The sequence below is a fragment of the Oculina patagonica genome, chromosome 7 (genome assembly GCF_052425735.1).
Source record: "Oculina patagonica isolate OP01 chromosome 7, crgOcupat, whole genome shotgun sequence".
Taxonomy (NCBI): Eukaryota; Metazoa; Cnidaria; class Anthozoa; order Scleractinia; family Oculinidae; genus Oculina; species Oculina patagonica.
The window spans coordinates 26,297,057-26,321,922 of NC_135764.1; the positions used below are offsets into that span (position 1 = coordinate 26,297,057).

At 39.8% G+C, this 24,866-nt stretch overlaps 1 protein-coding gene across 1 annotated transcript in view; it reads left to right on the forward strand.

Annotated features, from left to right (window-relative positions):
* Window positions 1–24,866, forward strand: part of LOC144660424 (dynein heavy chain domain-containing protein 1-like) — an 89,640-nt gene that overhangs the window by 58,753 nt on the left and 6,021 nt on the right. Inside the window, exons 42-60 of the mRNA XM_078521039.1 lie at window positions 554–699; window positions 2,179–2,449; window positions 3,399–3,521; window positions 5,134–5,446; window positions 6,610–6,879; window positions 7,958–8,173; window positions 9,189–9,334; window positions 10,201–10,300; window positions 10,784–11,184; window positions 13,045–13,170; window positions 13,812–14,082; window positions 15,613–15,776; window positions 17,028–17,126; window positions 17,513–17,608; window positions 18,747–18,918; window positions 19,164–19,363; window positions 20,998–21,315; window positions 22,073–22,176; window positions 24,300–24,492. Of these exons, the coding sequence (XP_078377165.1) occupies window positions 554–699; window positions 2,179–2,449; window positions 3,399–3,521; window positions 5,134–5,446; window positions 6,610–6,879; window positions 7,958–8,173; window positions 9,189–9,334; window positions 10,201–10,300; window positions 10,784–11,184; window positions 13,045–13,170; window positions 13,812–14,082; window positions 15,613–15,776; window positions 17,028–17,126; window positions 17,513–17,608; window positions 18,747–18,918; window positions 19,164–19,363; window positions 20,998–21,315; window positions 22,073–22,176; window positions 24,300–24,492 (3,729 nt within the window). The remainder of the gene's footprint in view (window positions 1–553; window positions 700–2,178; window positions 2,450–3,398; window positions 3,522–5,133; window positions 5,447–6,609; window positions 6,880–7,957; window positions 8,174–9,188; window positions 9,335–10,200; window positions 10,301–10,783; window positions 11,185–13,044; window positions 13,171–13,811; window positions 14,083–15,612; window positions 15,777–17,027; window positions 17,127–17,512; window positions 17,609–18,746; window positions 18,919–19,163; window positions 19,364–20,997; window positions 21,316–22,072; window positions 22,177–24,299; window positions 24,493–24,866) is intronic.

Sequence of the window (24,866 nt, forward strand, 5' to 3'; positions counted from 1 at the left end):
GATAGGGAGAGCATTCCAAAGGCGGGTGGCAGAAACAGAAAAAGTGCGCCCGCCTTCTGTCTCCCTTCTGAATTTCGGGCAGCGCAAGTTAAAATAAGCGTAGCGAGTGCTTCTTTTGTTTGCTTGGCTATTTAACACAAGTTGGTCGCTTAAAAAGGTAGGGACGTTTCCATAGATCCGTTTGTGGACTAGCGCGCATTTGTTTATATTACATTGTTCGTGTACTGGGATCCATCCCAGTCTATTAAAAAGTTCCACAGATGATGCACGCGGTTCTGCAAAGAGAATGACTCTGGCTGCGCGCTTCTGTAGTTTAAGAATTCTGTTTAGACATTCTTTGTTGCACACCGACCATACTATGCTACCATAATTTATAATAGGTTGTATTAAGGCGTTATAGTATTGTTTGCGTTGTGCTAACGGCAAAAACGATCTTATTTTTCTAAGAATTGCAATACGGGAGGCCACTTTTTTACATGTCTTTTCTACATGTTCATACAACATGTTCGTACTACATGTTCATAACTCGATATATATTTGTGTTCTTTTTAAGGTTAACCCCTTGTTCGATGCGGCATGGAAGGCCATCAATTCACTAGACATCCACGATGTTGAAGAAATCAGAAGTTACCGAACTCCACCAACACTTGTTACATTGGTTGTGGATGCAATTTGTCTCATGTTTGAAAAGGAACAGACGTAGGTTTCTAAGTTAACTTTTTTTGCTAACTAGCCTATTGGTGGCTAGTATTAGCAGTTTTGGGGAAGTTTTGACTGAGGGAACACATTTTACTTTTAAATTCAGTTATACTGTGTTGATAGGAAAAACAAATCGCTTTTTCATAAAGCTTGACCATATTCCTTAGGCCCGATTCAGACGTCGTACTTTTCATGAGCCAAACTCAATTCGAATTTGGACCGGCCCAAATCGACAAAAGTACGCCTATTGATTCAGACGCCGTACTTTTTGGCCGTTCCGAGGCCGTTCCTGATACAGTTCCAATTAAACCAGTCAAACTGCTGGCAAAATACATTATAATAATTTATGAATTAGGATCGGCACATGAAAAGTACGGCGTCTGAATTAAAGCCGTTCCAAAGGCGTTCCACAGGCGAAATTCTCGGCAAAGCCAGGCGGGAAGAACGGGTGAGGCGTTCCAAATTGAAATAGCCGTTCTAATATGATTCATACGCCGATCTTTTAATGTACATAATTCAAGGAATTAGGTTCGGCTCATGAAAAGATCGGCGTCTGAACCGGGCCTTAGTCAACAGTGTTCTTCAAATACACAACAACAACTCTTCTTTGGGTTCTGTGGGTCTTAATTGCCGAGACCACCGCGATTTCACCCTGGGAAGGGTTGGGTTGGAACAAAAGAAAGAATGGAAATCTTTGGCTAAGTTCCTGTAGCTCTCTAGAATTACAAGTCGCTATGAGAATACGCTCATGGTTTAGCGCCCTTCCGTTCTCCGTATTTATTCCCGATAAACAGGTTTATTGCTCACATTACATGTAGCTCTGTTCTCTCAGAGTGGATTTTGAAGTTTCTTTCCACCAAAAATGCCTGAAATTTACACCACCCAATGTGGCTAGTGTAGCCCAAAACCTACTAACTAAAACTGCATTTCTACTAGCCTGTGGCTAGTTGGCTACCATTAGTCTCGAACCCTGTAAATCGTTCAGGTTTTATTGAAGCATATTTCTGTTTTACGTAAGTTTTGGCTCTTGATTTACATACATCACGCATACAACAGCTTCATTGATATAGAGTAGAGAGGTACACCTTTAGGTAATCGCGTATATTTAGACCGGAACAAGTGCAATACCGTTTCATATTGACGAAATTCCTTCACTTTCGAAATTAAGGGCGCTTTCCTTTTGTCAGAACTGGCCGGCCTGACCGGTTAATTCTAGAACAGAATGCCGTTGTTATTCAGATTTGTCCTGTCAAATCAGTTAAGACATAAATATCAAACATTGTTAAGGTAGATTTGTAGGAAAGTCCCGTGGAAAAGGCCCATTTTTACATTCAAACTCACTTGACCAGTCGCCAGTTCTAACAAATGGAAAACGCCCGAAGTAACATTGTGTTTCTATACAGCTGTTTACTAGAGAATCTTGCTAAGCTGCTACATTTACCTAAAAGATTAATTGAATTCCCTTTTTTTTTTATCCAGCTGGGAAGAAGGCAAGCTTCTCCTCAACCGAAGCAACTTCTTCAAAGATTTGGAATTTTACAACATGATCAACATGCCTGATTCGATTTTTAATGGACTCAAACGTTTCTATGACAACCCGTCTTTCCGCGCAGATGTCGTGCAGGACGGCAGCATGGCTGCGAGGTCTTTGTGCATGTGGGTGCGAGCCGTGTACGAGTTCTGTTTGGTGCACAGAGCCCTGGAACCTAAACGACAACAGTTACAGAGGGCAGAACAGGAACTTGAAAAGGTAAGGCATGTTAGCAGTGATTTAAGGAAAGGTACACATAAAAGGCTGTGGCATCCAGGGTAGGTAATAAAATGTTTAGATCTAAATAAGAATGTGACTATGAGTACAAGATTTTCCATAAGTAACAGAGCGCGTGTGAATTAGTGTGCCATTTGAGAAGACAGACGCCACAGATTTTTTACCGGAAGTTTGTATATATATTTTGTTTGGGGGCGCGCTTTGACTCCGTCAAGAGGGTTGGAAAGCTTTCTTTTTTAAAGATCTACAACTTGATGGTTTTTATGAAAAGTCAATATATAATACGCGTCAAAGAGGAATACAGATTGGACTTCCAGTTGCCGTCCATAAGTCAAAAACGTGTGCGCTTAAGCTCGTATTTTTCCTGGAAAAAAGTCGTTTATGCTGCATCTTCTCAAACTCATAAATGATACAGAAAAATGAATTGAGAATAAAGAAGAAAAAAAAAGAATAAAGAACAACATAACCATGAGGGAGGTTTGGATACCCAGTCTTAATAAGCATAGATATTTACGATTTTATTTCTCCTTTTATTCCGTAGTTTTTGTTTCGATTGAGAAGATGTATCAAACACTCGATATAGTGTTTCGTCGGCTATCCAAACACCCCGAATTTCGTCAGAAACTGTCCGATGCACGTCGTATTTTCAACTCTCTTCCCCGTGTTTGGATATCTCGATGAAACACTGTCGCTTGTGTTTGATATAATACATCTTGAGTTAGAGTTCTTCTCGAAGTGACAAAAACAAGCCTTCGAAAGTTAAGTAAGCTCATAACAGCTTTAACCTCGAACTCACGAAATGGCATCACGCGATCCTATAACATCTCAATCTCGTTGATTATGTTGTTCGCAGTGAGTAGAAGAAAGTCGCATGAATCTGTAATATAACTTTTTTAGGCACTTTACTAATAATTTGATTGTAACTTTGCAGGCAAAGTCCATTCTTGGAGAGATGCGAGTGAGATGCAATGCCATCAAACAGGAACTTGAGTCAAATATCCAGCTGTACAAAGACAGTGTCAAACATTCCAGATCTGTCGAGAAACATATTCAAGTAAGTGTCTCCAAGTCTGATTTTACACGTATGTTGTCCAGATACTGTGTATTTATTACAACACTGAGCTGCTGAGTATTTTTGCATTAAAACAAATGGGCCTTCCTTTGTATCCTGTCCTGGTAAAAGGTTGGTACATGTTGGCCTTGCCAAAAGTAAATACCACCAAGTACGGACTTAAGTCATGGCGCTACTTTGCCACAAAAATATGGAACGAGCTACCAAATGAAATCAGAGCCACTGTTGGTAAAAATGAATTTGTCCGAAGGATACGCACTGTAAACTTTTAAACTTTTTAGCCGAGTAGATGTAAATTTTTTTTATATATAGCATTTTTAACATAGTAGACACAATAATATTTTCAGGTAGTGCATTTAAACATTTTAGATTTTAGATTATATATTTTTACATTCTTATAGATTCTATTTTAGTTTTCTTTAATCTGTTATTTTAGTGGAACATTGTAAACTAGCTATTCTAAGCTAAGCATGTTTCCCACTTTAAATAAAGTATTGTGTTGCATTGTGTATTGCTTCGAGTTTGATACACTTTGATGGGAATCAATGTTGATTCCAGTGGCTGAACCAGGCATTCCATATGGGTAGGTTTTTACATGGAATGGGCCATACTTTAGCAATAAAAGATGATAGCTTGGGTGTGGTTGGCAGGTTGAGGGTATTGTTGACAAAAACCGTTACGGGCATTTTGACACTGAGCAGAACTGACAGCCGACTCGGATAAGTTTAGGGTTTGTTTACCTTTACAGTCCTTGATAAAATTTGAAAAGCAAAATACATGACCTTGGAAGTGAATCTGATGATTGAATGCCTAGAAAAGTTGTTGTTTTCCTTATTGATTCCTTTTATTTTAATATTAAAATATCTTTAATAATAGATACATAAATCGTAATAGCATTTTTTAGTGCATTACAGCACAGATTTTCCATGTGACGCCCTTAAATAATTGGATTTATGTCCTTGTAAAGTAGTTAAAACCTTCGTTCAAAAATTTTCAAGCCTTGTTCTCAAGTTGATTGTATCTGTTAACGATCTCTGATATTTGACTTGTTGGTCAGTCGTGATATTATCGATAGGACTTAAGTGGCTCGGTCGGTTGGTTTTTTTTTTTTCTTTTTTTTTTTTTTTTTTTTACCTCTCTTAATGAAAACTGAAGAGGAGCCGACTTTAAAGGGGCTATGTCACGCAATGTAGGCAATTTCGGCACTGACCAACTGGTCATAGAATTAACTGAAATATCACAAAAACGGCTTTAAACTGTAGAAGAACTCAAAAGAAATACAGAAATGCCAAAAAGGGGCATGGATGGGCAAAATTCGAGAAGATTAAAACGGATTGCATTCGGGTAAACTTGAAAAACGTCGGCCCGACTTAGTTCAAGTTTGTCTCAGTTTGTATGAAAGTATCATTTACAATGTTCGAAAATCATCCTTGTTTGTAATGTGGCCGTGATTTTGCCAATAAAAGACTTTTGCTCTGCTTATTTGAAGTTTAAAGCTCTTAACGAAAAAAAAAAGAATTACCTAAAATACTGTGACCTAGCCCCTTTAAGGGAGATCTTCTGTAGTTTATACTTTGATGGATTTTCTCCACAGAACATACAAGCTGTAAAAGCCAAAGGGGCTGCACTTGTCGATAGCCTCTCCACCTACTCAAACCTGTGGCATAGCAGTCGATCCATTGCTAAGCAGCATCTTGTCACTGCACCAGGAGATGCCCTGGTCACGTCCGCCGCGGTGTGTTACCTTGGTCCTTTTGTACCTGCAGCCAGGGATGAGCTGTTTGCCGATTGGCTGCGGGTGTGCGATGGGGCGTCCCGCGAGCCCGAGGAGAGAGTCCTTAGTTTGTCGTCCATGTTGCTGGAAGATTCGCGAAGCAAGACAAAATATGTTGATCATAGTGATACAGGTAATAACAATGGTTGGCGATGCTGTGGTAAACAGCTCCTGTTTGGATACTTCCATAAACGAACTTCACTGAAAGGCACTTATAACAGGAAGGAGTTCTGCTTTTTTATAAGTGACTGAACGTGACGACATTAAGACGGAATGTGCCAGGACTTCTGTGTTACTGTCTCGAATATCTTATCAAAAGAAATTATTTCTAACATGTAACACCATTCATCGAAAACAAATTTCGAAGGTTCACTAAAATAATTCCACTGAATCGCTTAAAAGACGATTTTTTATAAAAAAAAGCTTTGAATTTCATTTTCTCGGGCTCAGATGCGAAATTGTTATTGGTGTTATCACGGATAATGACTAACATCTTTAAGTTTTCTAAATTATTCTGTTACTCGATTTTTGTCCAACAAAAATTTATATTACTCAATTTCCTGATGGATTCCATGTGAAACACACAAACTCTTCAGTCTTTGAATGTTATCAAGCGGAAAAAGAAATAGTAAGAAGGAATAATACCGTGCACAAGCTAAAGCTAAGTGTCTTAACCTATGTGCTTATATTGTGGAAAAGGGGTGTTATTATTGGAGGAGTTTTGTATGTGCTATGCGGGGGCGGAAGAAAGAGCATGGAGGGACCTCCGAGGGGTATCTCCCAGAATTTTCTGGTAATGTAGCTAGATTTCATTCCAAGAAAGGTTTCAATGCAGTCATATTTCATTTTCTTAACAATGCCAGCAATACCCCCACCCCTTTCGCCCTCGTGGGCCTGTAATTAACCGTTATCCCCCAAAAATAAGCCAGCCAAAAATCCTTTTAAACAGATATGATATATTGCTATACCGTAGAATTCCGGTTATAAGCCCTGGGCTTATATAACTTCGTAAGGGGTTTTGGGTGGGCTTATAAGTGGAGGGGCTGATATCCGGGAGGGCTTATAGGCGAAATAAAAAAAATCGTTTCGAAAAGAGCCACGGGAGTGTTGATCGAAATACGTTTTTAAGTTAAAAACGCATAATAAAACATCACTTAGCCCTGTTCAATACTGTCATCCGTTAGAGGGGGGCTTATAATCGGATGTATTTTTTGTTTCCAGGTAGATGGGCCTATAAGCGGGGGGGGGGGGGGGGCTTATAATCGGAAGTTAACGGTATACCGTATATTCTTTTAGGTAGAGATTCACGTCCGACCACCCAGTCAACATTTGTATCAACCTTGTCTACAAACACGGTGCCTCTCCGTGAAGACGTGTCGCTCAAGGCGATACTGGCTGCTCCCAACGAGGTAGATGATTGGAAGAGAAACGATTTGCCCATCAACGAGCAGGCGCTGCAAAATGCGTTAATACTGAGGAGCTGCAGCGACGATCGGACACGGGCCTGGCCTCTGCTGGTTGATCCGCATAATCAGGCCGAGTTGTGGATAAGGGCGCTGCATCCAGGTACAGGCTCTCTTAATGGACTCGTGCAGCTCTACTTACGGCCGCCTTGTTTGAAACCCCGTTTTAACTCCCATACAAACTCTGCATTTTTACATTCTGGTAAGCGGATATTCCCTTAAGCGGCCGCGGACACTTCCAGAGATTACTACTTATTAGACTTTTTCTTTGTTTTTAAGCTCCCGTAAGGGGACACCCCAAAGAAAATCTTATTAACAACCTCTGTATCTTGTTTTTATCAATCAACTTCACATCGCCGCTCGTCACAATGATTTTACAGTATTATAAATTACAGTACCATATTTTAGTTATTTTAGTGTTTGTTTTGTCGTTGTCCACGCCCGGTTACATTTCGAAACAACACTTACATGCATAATAGCATTATGTTAGCTGGTCAAGCTCTCGTGAGCGGCCATCTATCCACAACACCTCTAGTGGCCGCTTACGAGAACCATTCTCTTAAGCGGTCAGCTCAAATTGCGGACACTTTTTTCGCGTCCCGAGGGTGTCCGCTTACGAGAGCTTCGACTGTATTTAAAGCTACAGTACAAACCTTTGACTCTAAAGATGACTTCTGCTTGGGTTGTCGAAACGTCAGTCACCAACAACAGTTCTTTTCAAAACCACTTACACCCGGACGATCACACTATACGAATTAATTAAGCCTTATCAGAATGTTTGGAAATGGGATTGACCTTTAAATACAAGACGTACTCTCTGAAAAGAGCCCAATGCATTAATTGTACGTCTGCTAATGTTGAAGCTAGTTACTTTTTAAGTTCAACATTTTTAAGCATTAAAAAAATAGCTAGCAAATAAAACGCGTAGCAGTAAATTTTAGACGACCCGTCTTTATTGTCTGTGTAAACCTCGTGTAAACTCTCGTTATTGTTTGTGTAGAGCTTGTGTGAACCCATTTTACTGTCTAAACCACGTGTAAACCAGCTTCATTATTTTAGGTTTCATTTCAACACTTAAAATCGTTGTTAAGATCGTGTAAACTTGCTTTAGTGTCTGTTCAAGCGTTCTGTAAGCTCTCGTATTGTGTGTTAACCTCGTGTAAACCCTTTTTATTGTCTAGATGATACAGTAGATCAAGGTCAAATCAGCCGTCCGGGGACTACACAGTCTGAACGCTCCATCTCGCGCCAATCTGGACGATCATCCATTGACTTGGAAACGGCCCCTGCTTTAGATTACGCTAATCTGGGGCAATCTGGTGCAGACGATTATGAGGCTGATCCGCACCTCTCAGATAACGAAGTGGATCAGTTTCTGCAGTCGCTTAAAGAAACAGGTTAGATTACAACCCCATAGACATATGATCCAGGTTGCAAATGTTTGTTTTTTAACTTGATAGGACATAATTATGTCCTACTAAGACACCATCTTGGTCGGACAAAACAAAATTGTGGTTGGACAGATTTCCAATCATCGTTGCCATAAAACGATTTTTGATCAAAAATTGACTGGACATTTATGTCCGGCCACACTTGGGATTTCGTCGGACACGAGCAAACTTTGGTCGGCCAATGTCCGATGACCGACTGTTATTTGCAGCCCTGCATATCAATACGAGCACTAACGCCGGGATTTGCAGTGAATTATTTAATCAATACAAAGATGTTCTGTCGTTAATATATTATATTTCACAGACTCCGCGAAAATATGAGAAAACAAATGGTAGAAATTTCCCAGTTAGTGCTTCAAACCACTTTTTAACGCTAAAAATATAAGGGACCCCCTAAAAGCAAAACAAGGGCCTGGGTCACCCATAAGGCCCTGGGCCAGGTCCCGCGGACCCATGATCCTCGCTGGCGTTTGACGCCATGGAATAGAAGGCAAAGCAACACCCTATAAATACACCAGTGAAGGGTGGGATCCCAATATTTCTCACTTCGTGTTATATAATCCGAATTATTACTCAGGCCGCTTGGCGGCCCTAGTATAATTCTCATTGTAAGCAAATTTAAAAATTTTCGGCGTTGGCAGACCTTGGATAGAAAGCTATTCAACTTCTTGCAAACGAAATCAGGAGCCGTCTTGATAAATGATTGAACAGGGTGTGGTGGGTCCCTGTTATCTTAAACAGGGCTATTATGCGATACAGTTCTCGTATAATATCAGCACATTATTTGATATAAGTCTGATATGTGGTCCAGAATTGTTTTATTCCTCTAAAGTCCGACTTCTCGTTCAATCCGATACTATCTGATGCAAGTCTGATATCTGATACTGTCTGGTGTTATCTTACACAAGTCTGATATTACCTGACAAAAGTCTTATGTTATCTTGTTATCGTTAATATTCAGATGATCAAGAGTCCACCATTCCAGAGTCTGAGCCACAGTCGGAGACTCCAGCCACATCTAGAACCGAGCGCACAGCGGGGAGTGCTTTGACGATTGTGAGTGACAAGATGTTAACAGAGAAGCTGGCTGAAGCCATGGGAATACAGGTATGATGTTTTGATTTCTTTTTTTTCGACGGTACAACTTTGCACCTGCGACTTTTGTCGAGCGAGCCTCTCGCGTCTTGCAAAATGGCATACAACTTTCATCACATCGCACTGTTTGACGCTATGATTGTCGTAGCGTTATAGAACAACTTATAAAATCCTACGGCTTTTTCGTGAGCAATCTATACTCAAACTCAAAGCCATGTTAAGAGGTGTAGTAGTTTGTGTTCTTGTGGTTTGTCTTCGTCCCCCTTCGGTGGTCCAGTCTCGCATCACAAGGTATTTAAAATAACGTGACTTAAATTAACGAGAATAAAAGAAAAAATTACTTTTCAATAAATGAAATTAATGCGAAAGAGTGGGTAACACTGTAAAATGAAGGAAATTAATGTGACGAACACAAAGAAATAAAAACGTAGGGTTAAGCGAAGGAATCTGACCGCCTCGAGCGTTCTTTACAGTTTCAGTGATGTCGGCAGATTTCTACCCTGATGAAATAAGGCTTTTTCATAGTAGTCAAGAACGTCTGGACTGTATCGAGAAATTGGGTCCAAAATAATGGAAATTAACGCTCCACTTAATAAACGCCGCGGAAATTAACGTTAACTAAAATTAACGCGACTTATTTAACGGGGCGAATTTTTGAAATTTGCGTTCATTTCATGAAGCGATAATTTCCCATAAGGTTAACTTTATTTTAACTCAAGTTGATTTAGAACTGCACTTGAAATTTTAAGTACATTGGACAAATCTAAAGTTAGTTTTTAAAAGCAATAGAAAGTACAGTTCAAGGAAAATAGCCTTTAAATTAATATAAAAATATTTAAAATAGTTTTCCAATAGACGAGGTGTTTCTCTCTTGGCAGATTGACGGCACTCCTCAGCCCTTACCCTCTGGTCCAACTCCAGTTATAAACCTGAGTGAAGGACGGATTCTTGTGGTGCAAGCTGACGACCCTCAGTTAGGTAAATACTTCATCAAATAGGGGAATATGTATCTTATTTACTTGGAATCCCCTGGCTTTCCGTGATTTCTTTCCCTTTTAAAGGGGCCAGGTTATATTTTATTTTCGTCAATTAAGAGCTATAAACTTCAAATTGGCAGAGCAAAAGTCTTTTATTGGCAAAATCACGGCCACATAACATACGAGGATGATTTTCAGCAATGTAAATGACACTTTCATACAAATTGAGATAAACTTGAAAAAGCCGGGCCAACTTTTTTCAAGTTTACCCGAACGCAATCTGTTTTAATCTTTTCGAATTTTGCCCAACCATGCCCCTTTTTTGGCCATTCTGTGTTTCTTTTTAGTTCTTCTACAGTTTTAAGCCGTTATTGTGATATTTCAGTAAATTCTATGACCAGTTGGTCAGTGCCAAAATTGCCTAAAATTGTGCCACTTTAAGGTAGTATTGTTTCATCGCAAAAACTCACTTTTATTCTTGCAGTCAATAAACTCCGGGCAGCAGTCAAGAAAGGGTTAGTGACACTCGTCACCTTCGTTGAGAGGAGACGTTGGGACAAAGCGCTGGAGTTGCTTCTAACTCGACAGACCTTCACCAACACGGACGGTGTCCTCCAAGTGACCATAGGCAAGACTGCTGTGGACTACAACCCTTCATTCCGCCTCTACCTCAGCTCCTCTCTACCTCTGTTCATGCCTGGAGAGGGACAGTATCCGCTGCCCTTTTCCAAGACGTGTACCATTAGCATGCAAGTGAGTCGAGAGGGAATATGCGACTTGCTACTGGCAGATACGTTGCGGCTTGAGCGGTCCGAGTTTGATGGACAGCTGAGATCGATTGAGAGGGATGCTGGGATTCACCAGCAACAGATAAGTCATGCCAAGGTAAAACACTGTAATTGACATCAAGGGTACAATCCAGTGCAATGTATACCTAAGTAAACTATTACTGTGAAGTTTCAATCGACCTTTTGCAGCTTATGGTCACTAGGGGTGACTATTGAGGTCATTTTGCCTATTGGACTCCTATTGCGATAGTCAAATTACTATTGCAATACTATTGCGATAGTAGTGACACTATTGCGTTACTATTGCGATAGTATTGTAATTAGTGACTTCATAGCGTTGTAATCATTTCTTTCTCCAAGAGCGGGGTAGAGTTAATATTTGAACCACCACTTTAAACGCGGATAGGGCCCTGGAGACGAGCGACATCCGTGAAGTTTGCTTTTATGGTTTGTAATACAACACGTATTCTGAAACAACGAACAGAAAGCCAAGGAAAAGATGGCAGAGAACAAGAGAGGCATTTTTCAGTCAAGGAAAAAGTAATACAGGACACTATTTGAAAAACTATCATAACTATCGATAATTAACGATTCTATCGCGATTGTTATCGATAGTTGAATTTAGTAAGTAAGTAAGTAAGTAAGTAAGTAAGTAAGTAAGTAAGTAAGTAAGTAAGTAAGTAAGTAAGTAAGTAAGTAAGTAAGTAAGTAAGTAAGTAAGTAAGTAAGTAAGTAAGTAAGTAAGTAAGTAAGTAAGTAAGTAAGTAACGTCTTTATTTATAGAGGGTAGCATCTAATAGCTATAAAGCTAACAAACTCGTGGCCCTCCTATTTACAAGTATTAAAAAATCTAAGATACACAATAAATTTGCGATCGATGCATCGCTATCGGAGCATTCCCAATCGCGATGCATCGATAGTTCGATGTATCGTTACACCCCTAACGGTCACATATGCATGATACAAAATCCGCCTTGCTGGAGGTAAGCTACGCTCTGGGATATTCAAAACAAAGGCAAGTCAAGCATGACTGGTTGAAGTCGCTTTGTTTAGGATGTCCCAGCGCGTTGCTCGCCCACCGGCAAGGTGTTATTTTGTATGTCACAGAGGCAGCTTTGTATACCACGACATTTCTACAGGGCTACCAAATTGTCATTAGTACTATAATTTACCAACCGCGAAGTGCTAAAAACAAATTTCCTTTGCAGTCAGAGTGTACTGTAACAGTGGAACCTCGATTTAACGAACATCTATAGAACAAAGTCCTCGGTAAAACGAACGATATTTTTCAGCCCGTCCGGAGTTATAGTAAAATGCATTGAACAGGACCTCAAATCGATGTAACGAACCTCGATATAGCAAAATCCTCGTTATAATGAACACAATCCAGAAGCCCAAAGGTAAAATGTACCCCGATATAACGAAAAAATGTTAACGCGCGACACTGAAAAAGATGAATGCGGAACAGACCAACAAGTATAAAATCCTGTAACAAGAGAACAAGTTCAAATACATATGTCCGTATTTATGAGCATATATTGTTCGTTCTAAATGTTATTTTCAGAAATCGTTAATATCCGGAATTGTTGGGTACATAGTGCAACGTAACAACATTAAAAACTGATTAACTATACCGTGATATAACGTGATATAACGAACATTTTGGTTGTTTTTCCGCAAATTCGTTATATCGAGTTTTTCGATATAACGAACAAATTTCCTCAGCCCCTTGGCACTTCGTTAAATCGAGGTTCCACTGTATGTGCCTATTTTAGGCACATATAGTGGAACTGTATTTGGTGGTTTGTCCGCAAATTCGTTATATCGAGTTATCGATATTACGAACCGTTATATCGAGGTTTTCGATATAACGAACAAATTTCCTCAGTCCCTTGGCACTTCTTTCAATCGAGGTTCCACTGTATGTGCCTTATATTTTGTGTACAATTGGTTCCAGGAGTTTATCCTTGAGAAAGTTCTCAATCTCGGTGGTCCTCTGTTAAAAGACACTGCCATGCTGGACTCTGTCACAAAGAGTAAAGATGTCATATCCATGGCAGAAGAAAGGTGCAGCGAGGCTGAGGTAAGCTGTTGTGCTTTGGTTGTTTTATTTTGTCTTCACGTGTGGTAAAAACTACCCCCACCCCACCCCTCCTTCCGATCCATCGTGTAGTCCCCTTCCCCTGAATGTCAGAACTAAAAGTTATGGCTAATCTTACCGGACGGAAAACACGAGGGAATTTTCTTCGGTTTGTATTGTGAGAAGGAGAGACTTAATAATTTACAACACTTTACGAATGAAAAGACTTAACCAAGTGGCCTGTTTCAAATACCGTAGAATTCCGGTTATAAGACCTGGGCTTCTACAACTTCGTAAGGGGTTTTGGGTGGGCTTATAAACGGAGGGGCTTATATCCAGGAGGGCTTATGAGCGGAATGAAAAAAACGTTTCGAAAAGAGCCACGGGAGTTTTGATCGAAATACGTTTTTAAGTTAAAAACGCATAATAAACCAACATTTAGCCCTGTTCAGTACTGTCATCCGGTAGAGGGGGGCTTATATCCGGGGGGGCTTATAATCGGATGTATTTTTTTGTTTCCAGGTTGATGGGTCTATAACCGGGGGGGCTTATAAGTGGGGGGGGGGGCTTATAACCGGAGTTTTACGGTAGTCGAACTGTTTCCTCGTTCTCATAATCCAACTTAATTGTCTTCTTTTGCACAGACGATGAAAACAGAGCTGTTATCGAAACAAAGCGATTTTCTTCCCGTGGCTCAACATGGCGCTCTGCTGTTTTCCGTTATGTGTGAACTGCAGAAGCTGCACCCGTACTACCACTTTCCACTGGACGCGTTCATGCAGCTCTTTCACGACACTGTTGCCGAGAGAAACCGCGGCAAGAAAAGCAGCGGGTCACCCGCCGCCAGAGCGGCGGAACTTGTCACGGCTTTGTCCAGGAAAATCTTTGATCGTACTTCTTGGAGTCTGTTCCAAAGTAAGTCGTTCTCTGTTCTGTGTCTTACGTTTACATCCATTTCAATTAACGCTGTCGGATGATTAATTTTCCCTGTATTAGTAGGGGAGTTTTTTTCCCCAGCTAGGTGGTTGATGACATTCTTAAAAAAGTTTCTATCTACGAAAGCGTTACAAGCTTACGAGACAAGAAGGAATGGTGTTCCCGGTATTTATTGAAATTTTGCATGACGGTAGAGGAAATCTACAAATTTCTATTTTTAAACATAAAATATTAGCTTTTACCCTCATTAGACCTTGTTCTGTAGCTTCCCTTTTACATGCCTAAAATTCAATATGGCTAAAAGAACCTTGTTTCCACGTGCGTGAAGAAGAGAAAATGTGCAAAATCACATTTGTCCATGTCGCTATATCTCACTGCTATTCAACCCATAGCATCTTTTTATTGTATTTTAGATTTTAATTAACAATTAGACTACGAGCCCGAGTTTTCTATGAGCAAATAGTCAACGAGGCGCAGCTGAGTTGACTATCGCTCATAGAAAACGAGGGCGAGTAGTCTAATTGTTTTAGTAGAAACTCTAAAGGATTGCAGTCCAAAACCTACAATATTGTGCACTTTGAAGACAAAATCAAGAAAATTTACCGCCTTAAAGCTACTCGCGCGCGCGACTGTTTTCTATCGGCGAATAGAAAACAGCGGGAGAACCAATCAGATTCGCGGATTTCCAATAGAACACAGCTGAGTTTCTACTAATGTATTTTAATGTTTAACATTTATTTTCTCAGAGGACCCTCCTGAAAACCACCCCCTAGGTGATTGGAGGCCTCCTCTTAAAATATTATTTTTATTATTTATTATTATTACATACTACGTTTTGGTCTTGTCACGTAATATTGAAGCTTTGATCAATATATATTGTTGATCTATTACAAATACTGAGACTAGCAGATGACTCTTCCGACATGCTACATGATCTTAACCTTGTTTTAATGTCTTCAAGAAACAGCATCAGCGCGCAAACATTTATTTCTCACATGCTTAGAAAAAAGAAATGCATATGGCATGGCGTTGATACCTCATACCCTGAAATCTTTGTCTGCTATAGGCGTTCGGTTCTAAAGTTGGGAGTAGCGGGAAGGTCAATGAGTGAAAAAAAAGAAAAAGAAAAAAACAGAGTTAGTCAAACCCCTGACCATTTTTCACTCGTCGTTCTTTGCGATAATTTCGAACCAATCGAAAGCCTGTGACAAGCTACTGATGCCTTAATTAACTGCAACACCCTTCCTTTCTTTGGTATAAGGACATTCCCTCCATACCACGAAGAAAAGCTTGTCTGTATAGTAAGGTGATGCGCAAGGCCAATGAACGCAACGCAACAAAAAGAGGCCTGTTTTGTTCTTGACTAAGGCAAGCCTTATTGGACGGGAATCGCATCGTAGCACTTAACCGAGCCTCTTGTGTAGGTGCTCTTTGTGCTTGTCACGCTTTCCTTACCCAAAGAGCGTCTGCATGAGAGGCCATACCAACCCAGCTTACTCGGTGTTGCAGGTGATAATCACGTGTTTCCGTTTCTGCTGGCTGTGGAGAAAATGATGAACAATGGGTCAGTGTCACGTGATGAATGGCAACTGTTTACACGGTTACCCAGCAATGCCCAGGTCGATTGCCCTCGAGACAGCGATGTTGAGAAGCCGCACTGGGTCTCAAATCAGGTAAATGAAGGCTTCCATACTTGTTGGTTGCGTTTTTTGAAGGAACTACAGGGGAACTCCGTCACGGAATTTAGCTAAATTGGAACATGAGGAAATGGCCACCAAATTAAGTAAAATACAAAAATGACCACTTAAAACAGTGAAGGAACATTTCAGTAACACAGCAAATACAAAAGGAGGTACGGATGGACAAACACTGAAGATTGAAACGGATCACGATGTGGGTTTGAACAGTTTTCAAAGTTAATCTCGTTTGCTTGGAGACATATTTGTTTGTAATAAACCCATGCTCACGTAGATCCGTGGAGTAATGTCTTCGCTAACATTGAGTTTCATAGCGAGGATTTTGCAAAACCTAATAAAATAGACTCAGCCGTTATGCAGTCATGGCACCTTTAATTTTCGCTACTTGACGTCACTCGTAATGGACTACGTAATACAGTCGAACCCCTATTACGCGGCCACCCATTAAGCGGCCACCCGCTATTAAGCGGCCAGTTACTAAAGTCCCAAAAATATTGTCAGTGTAATACTGTAAATAAAACCCCTTTTAAGCGGCCACCCCTACTAAGCGGCCACGGCCACCTTTCTTCCGTCCCGATGAGCGTTCTTCTATTGTTTTTACCTCTATTTAGCGGCCAATAAGAATGTAATATACGATATTTAAATAAATTTCCAACAAGCTCAGATCGTGACGGCCGATAAAATCATTCAAACACAGGTTTATTGTCGTCTTCATGTGATTTCGTTATTCCTTTTCACCTTATTTTGTATTGAAATAATGTAACCTTCTTAAAAGACCTTATGCTAATTTCTGACAAACCTCTATTAAGCGGCCAGTTGCCATTTCCCCGAGGGTGGCCGCTTAATAGGGGTTCTACTGTAGCATAAGACGCGTAGTCATGTTGCATCATCCGATTTTTTTCAGTTTGCATAAAAATAATAATGGGAAAAAAAGGTTTGTTAGGTAGACGCGTGGGCCTATTGGTTAGGAGTATGTCCAGGATTGAACGCTAATGAGATGCACGCGCTTTATGAAAGGCATCACAAAGTGTCCTCACTGGTAAAAGTTTACCAAAGACACATCATTCTGTCAATAACCCTGTCATATATGAGGCGGTTGTTAAAAGATGCCTGTGTGCAATTCTAGACACAAGTGGTTTAAAACTTAAATCAATCAAAGCTGGACGTATGCGGATTATTGTAGAATTCACAACCTTCCATTTGTTATCCTTTGTGTTTTTATTTTAGGTTTGGGAGTTGGTAGATGACCTGGAGCTTCTTCCAGTCTTCAGTGGTCTAAAGCAATCTGTTGCAGAGCAGTCAGAACAATGGCGAGAATATTTCAATGTTAGTTCGTTTGTCTCATGTGCCTATTCGCTTGCGAGTAGTAAACATTTATATTCTAAATTCCTTTTTTTTTGTGGGAAGTGGGCTGAACAAATGCGTGTGAAAAACGCAATCAAAACATTTACGATTTTCGTCGGCCAACCAGAAGGATAAAGAGCACTGCGATCAAAAAATACACTTGTAATGTTTCTTTTTTTGGAATTTGTTTTGTGTGGAAAGAAACATGATGGTATATGTTAAGCTTGGTTGACAGGTGAAAAATATATTTATCCTTCAGTGACACAAGCTACTCGGGAAAAAAATTCCCAACTGACATTCAAGTTGTCGGACACAATACTGTTTTGTGAGTTGTCTTTTTTTTTTTTTTTTTTTTTTTGTCTTCGTAGCTACCCCCTGTTCTTCTTGGCGTTACGCCTGGTGACTACGCACATCTGACCATCTTTCAGAAAGCTTTGCTGTGGAAAACCTTTCAACGAGACCAGGTACAGGAATTTTAGTGCTTCAATCTTTAGTCCTAGACAAATACCCACTTGCCTTAACGACTGCCTTACCCTGCTTTTAGTGGTAGTCGTTAGACGTCATGTTTCACCAGTTTGGTTAAAGTGTTCTGTACAGGCTTTGCGGAACCCAAAATAGGGTTTTCTTAATAATGCAATTCACACCATGCCATAGAAAATACATCCAATCAGAATACAGGAAAGCAGTAGATATTCAGCGACGGTATTTAACCTATTTTCCCATCGTGCGCTGCGATTTTAATCTCGACGAAATGAAAAAAGTGGCTTGTGAGATATTCCATATTATTAAAAACTAGCAATGGTATAATGTAATTCCTGAGTTTTGATTGGTTAACAGGCAATGGTATATGAGCTCATATACCATTGACCACAAATATGGTAGCCGATACGCGTCAACAAAAACAGCTGGGGAGCTCAAATTTTGCAATTCTTTGGGCGTTTTTAGTAAACGATTGTTCCACTCGCGCTTGTTGATATGAAATCGATAAAGCCAACTCGGCGCTACACTCCTCGTTGGCTATCTACCATCTCATATCCAACGCGCGATCGTGGAATAATTTTTAAGTATACCACTCGAAAGCGTTGCATAACTAGTATTTAATCCTCGCCTTGTAGCCGCCTTGTGCCTTGTGGTGTCTAACAGAGACACCACATAGGTGCACAGAGTCACACCTGGCTTGTTGTTGTTGAACTAAATTTGGTTCAACAACATGTGTTGTGTGACTTGGTGTTGTGTGACATAAAACGTATAACCTTAATCTGCCTTTAACCAGGTCCACTGGACTTCGTTTCAATAAACAGCCCTTAAACTTTGGATGTTTTCCTTCAGTAGCTATTTGGACTAACAATATAAAAGTTCAAATACGTCCTAAAACTACTCTAAAATTATATACTAAAAATCCAAGCTTTCGCCGATCCACGGAAAGAAAAATATTCCGCGTAGGCCTATTATACAAATGTAGAGTAACATTTTACTTTTTACTACCTCTCGGAACGAGTTACTTCGTTGATTCTTTAAACAATAGATAGCCCCTAGCCCTAGAAAACAATAGAGGGAGTGTTTACAACGCGCGAATAAATTATTATTTTTCCTTCATTTCAGTTGTTCCATGTGTGTCAAGGCATTGTTCTTTATCAAATGGGCGCCAATATGACTCAGTCTAAAGGATACGACTTGCACCAAGTGTATCCAGTCACAAACCCGTCCACTCCTGTTATATTCTTGCTGCCGTCACACGAGATTCTCAAACAAGGAGAGGCGAACGTGTTCAAAGGTAATTCATAAAGACCGTTAAAATTCCGTAGTAATTAGGGGTGCTTAGGGGTGCTTGGAAAAAAATCACTTAAAAACCAGTGATTACGTTTATTTCTTGGAGAATGAATTTATGGCTTTCTTTTGTTGCTCAAAGGTTGTGTTGTTGATCCGTGAGTGCACCTTCATAATTCTATCATAGTTTGCACAAAAACTTAGGAGACTTCTCGTGATACTGCCTCTTTAAATTGCGTTCCTGTTTTGCAGACCCAGTAACCGATGTCATTAATCTGGCCCGGGCTCATGGAAAAGACAAACCTTTGCTTCTTGTGACTCTTGGCGAGAGTGCTAGCATGAAGCACGCACTGGCAGCCGTCAAACGTGGAATGAGCACGGGGTGCTGGGTTATTCTAGAAAACTGTCATTTGGCGACCAGTTGGTCTGAACAATTCATGCACGAACTGGAGGTTTGTGAATTAGTTGACATGTATGTTGACAATGCCTATAGTTTCACTGGAATGATTCATCCGATCTGAGATTTTTTAAACACTAAATTTTCGGTTGCCTCTGTCTACCTTCATCAGAGTAAAATGAGTTCGTTAAAACATTAGCCATCGCTAGGCATGTTTAAATACTGTTAATTTCTTAACAGTGGAGTGTAAGCACGCGGAAGGTGTTTTCTTTTGTTAACCGTGTTGGAATCCACCGTAGAGTGCCACGACTCTAGGAACAGTCTCTTGGTGTAACTTGAGATTCCTCGTTCAAGGATCGTGGCATTTCTTGGGTGGATGTCATGCTCGGTCGCTTTCGCGTGTTGTTTAATTGCTGACTCTCCATCACAATGCCTATAGTGTTTGTTAATTGTTTTAAAGAGAAATTATCTTGATTTCGTGTACGTTTTCACTCTTTTCTTCACAAAAAAATAACCTGCCTTATTTATTTTGTTCAATCAAATCAATACCATTTTTCATGACTTTCCATGACCCACACTTAAATTCTACGACTTTCCAGGCCTGAAAAATGAAATTCTAAAATTCCATGACTTTCCTAGACTGCACACAGCCCTCTATTTTTTGGTATTTTTTCGATCGAATGAGCGCTGGGCTTTCCAGGTTTTCCACGACTTGTACGAATCCAGTAGAACCAATTTTCATTTTCCTTGGACGGTCGAGAAATCGGAATTTTTGAAAATTTCCAAAAAAAATGGTCAAACTCAGGTTATGGAAAACTTTGAAAAGTAATGGAAAAGGTCATGGAAAGTCTATAATTTAAAAAAGTCAAGAGAGTACGAACCTTGTTCTCGAAAATGAGAAGATCGAGAAATAAGGGGTAAAATTGTGCACTTTTGGTTCGAGAAAATCAATGGTCGAGAAATTGTTAATCGACATTTATTTAAAGTAAATTCCTTCCGTCTATTTTTTAAGTAATATATCAAACACGAAAGACATTGCTTCATTGGATTTCCAAACATCGAGGAGAAAGTTGAAAATACGACGCACGATGGATTTTTTTTTGACGAAATTCAAGGTGTTTTGAATTGCAACGAAACACTGTCTTGACTGTTTCTCAATCAAAATGGAAACTAGAAATTAACGGAAAAATAAAATCGTAACGAAATCTCGAATTGGAATTACACTGTAATTGTTAATCGACGCACTGGCTATTTTCAATATATCAAACACGAGAGAGACAGTGTTTCAAGACATTTCCAAACACCGAGCAGAGAGTTGAAAATACAACGCACAATGGAGTATTTTTGACAAAATTCGAGGTGTTGAAAATGTGATGAAACACTGTCTCGAGTGTTAAAATAAAATCATAAAAAAAAATCATAAAAATCTGTATGTTCATAAAGATCGGATATTTAAACAAATGAACTTGATGAATTATCACTAAGTTTGAGAATTCCATATTAACATGAAATAGCATAGATACCAAGTTCTAAAAAGATATATTCTGAAACCAAAACTTCAAAGTGAAGATAAAGATACCGGAGGAAATTTTCGTCTCAGATGTACCAGTTATAGAAAGGAGAAGATATTAAATGAAGGATTTTTTAATGTTTACCTGTACATTAACCATATTCCTTTTCCTTCTGTAGACAATCGTTAACAAGTGTGAGACGCCCACCGACCATGACTCTCACAAGCAATTTGTGGAGAATGGCAATGAGGAAGATTCGAAAAACAACGAAGCTGAAGAAATGCTTGTCCACCCTGACTTCCGTTTGTGGCTGACCACTCAACCGGGAGTCGGTTTACCGTTACCTGCAGCAGTAATACACCATGGACTTAAACTGGCATGCGAGGCACAGGAAAATTTTAGGGATGCAGTGCGGACGAACTGTCGAGTCGCTGCCGGGTCGCTTAACAACTGCATTCCTTTGTGGGGAGAGGCAGCCAAGAACTCTGTTTTCAAGGTGAAGTTCTTTTCAAGCCGTGCCTCTTACAGCAAGGCGCCCAAATGTGTGACCACTTTTAATTTATTCACATTCTTTCGAGCAGATTTAATCCAATCAGAAGTCACCTGCAAGCTATCCACGGCTTTTGATTGGATTAAATCTGCACGAAAGAATGTGAATAAATTAAAAGTGGTCACACATTTGGGCGCCTTGCTGTAAGGATGATTTAAAAACATAAGAATAAATACACCTTATTCGATGGTTTAACATATAATACGCGCAGATATTTTGCAAGTTGCGCCGTATTAAATAAGAGCAATGAGAAAAATGTCCGCTCAAACTATATGTTTAAACCATCGAATTGGGGATTTATTATTCCACTATTTTTTTCCACTAAGTTTGGGTCCGTATTCCGTAAGTTTGTCCGTGCGTATTTTTGCCCTGTTCTACAGTGTAATGCAATGGCATTTTTTTGCGCGTTCTTTTGACCTAATATGGTATAATGGCGCAATAGTTAAATAATAAATCATTCTGGGCACTGTTCATGAATAAACAAATATTAAATCGAACATAAACTTGTTAAAGGCCAACTGGCAGGAGGTTGACCAGTTAGCTTTTTTCAAAGCGTAGAGGAGTTCAATTTAGAACTACCGAACAGGCGAACACAAATCGATCTAGTGGCAAGGAGGTGGATTTGAAGACGGGACTACTGGGCCACGCTACCTCCCAGTGTGTAGTGTACTTTAACTAAACTTTATTTTGTGTTATGTTTTAGAGTGACGTTCAGCCCTACTTGATTTATGCCTTGGCGTTTCTTCATTCAGTCCTGCTCCAAAGGCGAAAATTTGGACAGAGTGCTTTCAGCTGCCCATATCAGTGGTATGTTTGATTACTTCTCAGTGAGTTTGTATAATAACGGCTTTGGAACGAACTACCAAGGAACCTAACAGACGTTAATAGTTTGAGTATTTTTAGGGATGCTATAAAACGTCGCGCATGGAAGAATTTTATTGAAACATAGAACCCTTTTAAACGTAACCCTTTTTAATATTTAGAATGATTTTATTTTTTAACTGTACATTTTTAACATTTTATTGTAATTTGCCCTGAAAAACCATTTTTGGAGAGGTAAATAAAATCTTTTATTTTTTTCCAAGAGGGCACGGTAACGAATCCTGCAATCTGATTGGTTCTTAGCGCGGGCAAGATTCTCCTATCTCTGCCCGCTTCCACGGGCCACGGTAACGCTTTCGTGAGTTTAATTTCGCGGCGAGACGAACTAGTCCATGACAGTTTTGCTCTCCAAAATCGATGTTGTTGCTCACCAACCGTTGTTAAATTTGTATGGGAAAATTAGCAGTGGAATTAAAGGCCTTGAAGTTCTCCAAAAGGCGAGTATTCATGATCTTTATTGACAAAATGAAGTTATAGTTTTATGGTCGTGGTTTGTCGATCGATGTTTGTGCATTCGCACTGATTTTCACGCCATTGCGGTTAACTGCAAGTCGGCGGGTATACAGACTCGATTTATCCGTTCAAACACCTTGCTTTTCTGCTACTTTTCTCCAAAAACGGATACTGCTTATCGCCATTCAAGAAAATGAGATGCTTTATTAAAAAACGGTCAAATTAATTCTCGCAATATTGTGCCGTGTGTAGGCGACCAAACTACACATTTCAGCTTCATTCAGTTTCACTTTCGCAAACTTTTTATCAAAACAGAATACTGTGGGAATGAACACAGAGGTTTTTGACTCGTTAAATACAAATGTAAATAGCTGGAAAATATGTGTCGTAAGTACTTTCCAGTCCGAAAAGTAAGTTTAATTAGCTGAAAGAACTCACAAGCCGAAATGGAGTTCAAAGTGTTTCGCGACACGCTGATTTTTTATGCTCTGTTTTGGTTCTACATTGTGCTTTTTATTATTTCAGATGCTTTTTTCTTGCTTTTCTGATGAACTTTTCCTTGAGTACTGTTTATTTTAGCGAATTTAATTTGTTTGGCAGTAAGCTCTTTAATATAGCAGTGAATATAGCAAACGAATCATTCTTCACTCTTGCCGTAGACTGACTAGGATGCGCGCGGATAATACAAACACATTTTGCAAGAAAATCTTTGTAGGTTTTTTTTAATCAAACACATTAGAGGTAGGAAAAAAAATAAATAAGTTATTTACCGGCTTAGGGTCAGTCCGTATAGTGAAAAACTGTGACCTCGGCCTTGAAAATGCTGCCCTCGGCCTGCGGCCTCGGGCAGCATTTTCAGACCTCGGTCACAGTTTTTCACTATACGGACCTCCCAGCCGGCAAATAACATATATATCTTATCTTATCTAATAACTTATTACTCTTGGACGGTTCTGTAGAAGATCTGAAGCCTGTTACAGGCGTTCGGTTAGTTAAGGAGCACTTTGAAGAATGGCGAGTGAAGCAAAACGAGGGTCCCCCCCCCCCCCCTCCTCACCCCCTTTTTCATCCCTTCCCCCGTTTATTTCCCCTAAAAGGCTTGCACCAGGCTAGAAGATCTGCCTAACAGCAATGACAACACAAGTGATCTATCGGTCGTACTCGTCTTCACTAAAAACTCGAATGCGTTCATAAGTATGTACTTTTGATTTCGTGTAATGTTGAAAACCACCTATACAATGTTAAACAATTATTCCATGAATGAGTGTTGGATATATGACATGGTAGATAGCCAACGAAGTGCGTACCTCCGAATTGGCTGTAACTATGTCATACCCAACAAGCGCGACTGGAATAATTGTTGTATTAAAGACACCCAAAGATTTGCAATATTTGAGCTCCTCGGTTGTTCTATCCGACGCGTACACCAACCATATTTGGGTATATGAGGTCATATACCATGGTCTGAAGACCAGTCAACACGTAGGAATTGCAATATACCATTGCTACTTTTTAATTATAGTAAGTTAATAAATAAAGCTGCATATCAAGCTTAGACTTGTTTAACCTCGTTTTCTTCGCTTGCATTTGTGAAGGTTTCAAGCAGATTTGCTCGCTGGATTAGAAGCGTTACGTCATCTGTCACGCGCTTGTCACGCTGCGCTGCCTCCTTCAGCTGTGGAAGTTATGTTGGGAGATGTTTCGTACGGTGGTCACGTGACAAATGGACTTGACTTGAACGCCGTGAAGTCATTGGCGAAGCTTGTTGCCACTGAACAAATGAAAATGGTGATTCATATATTTTAAATCCTTATTTACTTGCTTGCTTACTTATTTACTTATTTTTAGTTTTTGAATTTATGTTGTTTATTTTCGTTTTTGTTCGTGTATTCATTTTGATTCACGTTGGCATGTGCGACTTCGGTGAAGGAGTCACCTTTTTCCCCATTTCGGCAAGTGATACAGTCGTACCTCTCTATATGGACACCGAAGGGACAGAGAAAAGTGTCTGTATTGGAGAGGTGCCCGTATTATAGAGGTCTCCACTGTGACATCATTTTTATGACTCCACCGACACTCGAAATGTTCAGAAACTAAAATGAGGCGTACACTTGTTTTTAGCTGCATTTAAATTTATTAATACGCAGCATTGAGACACACTG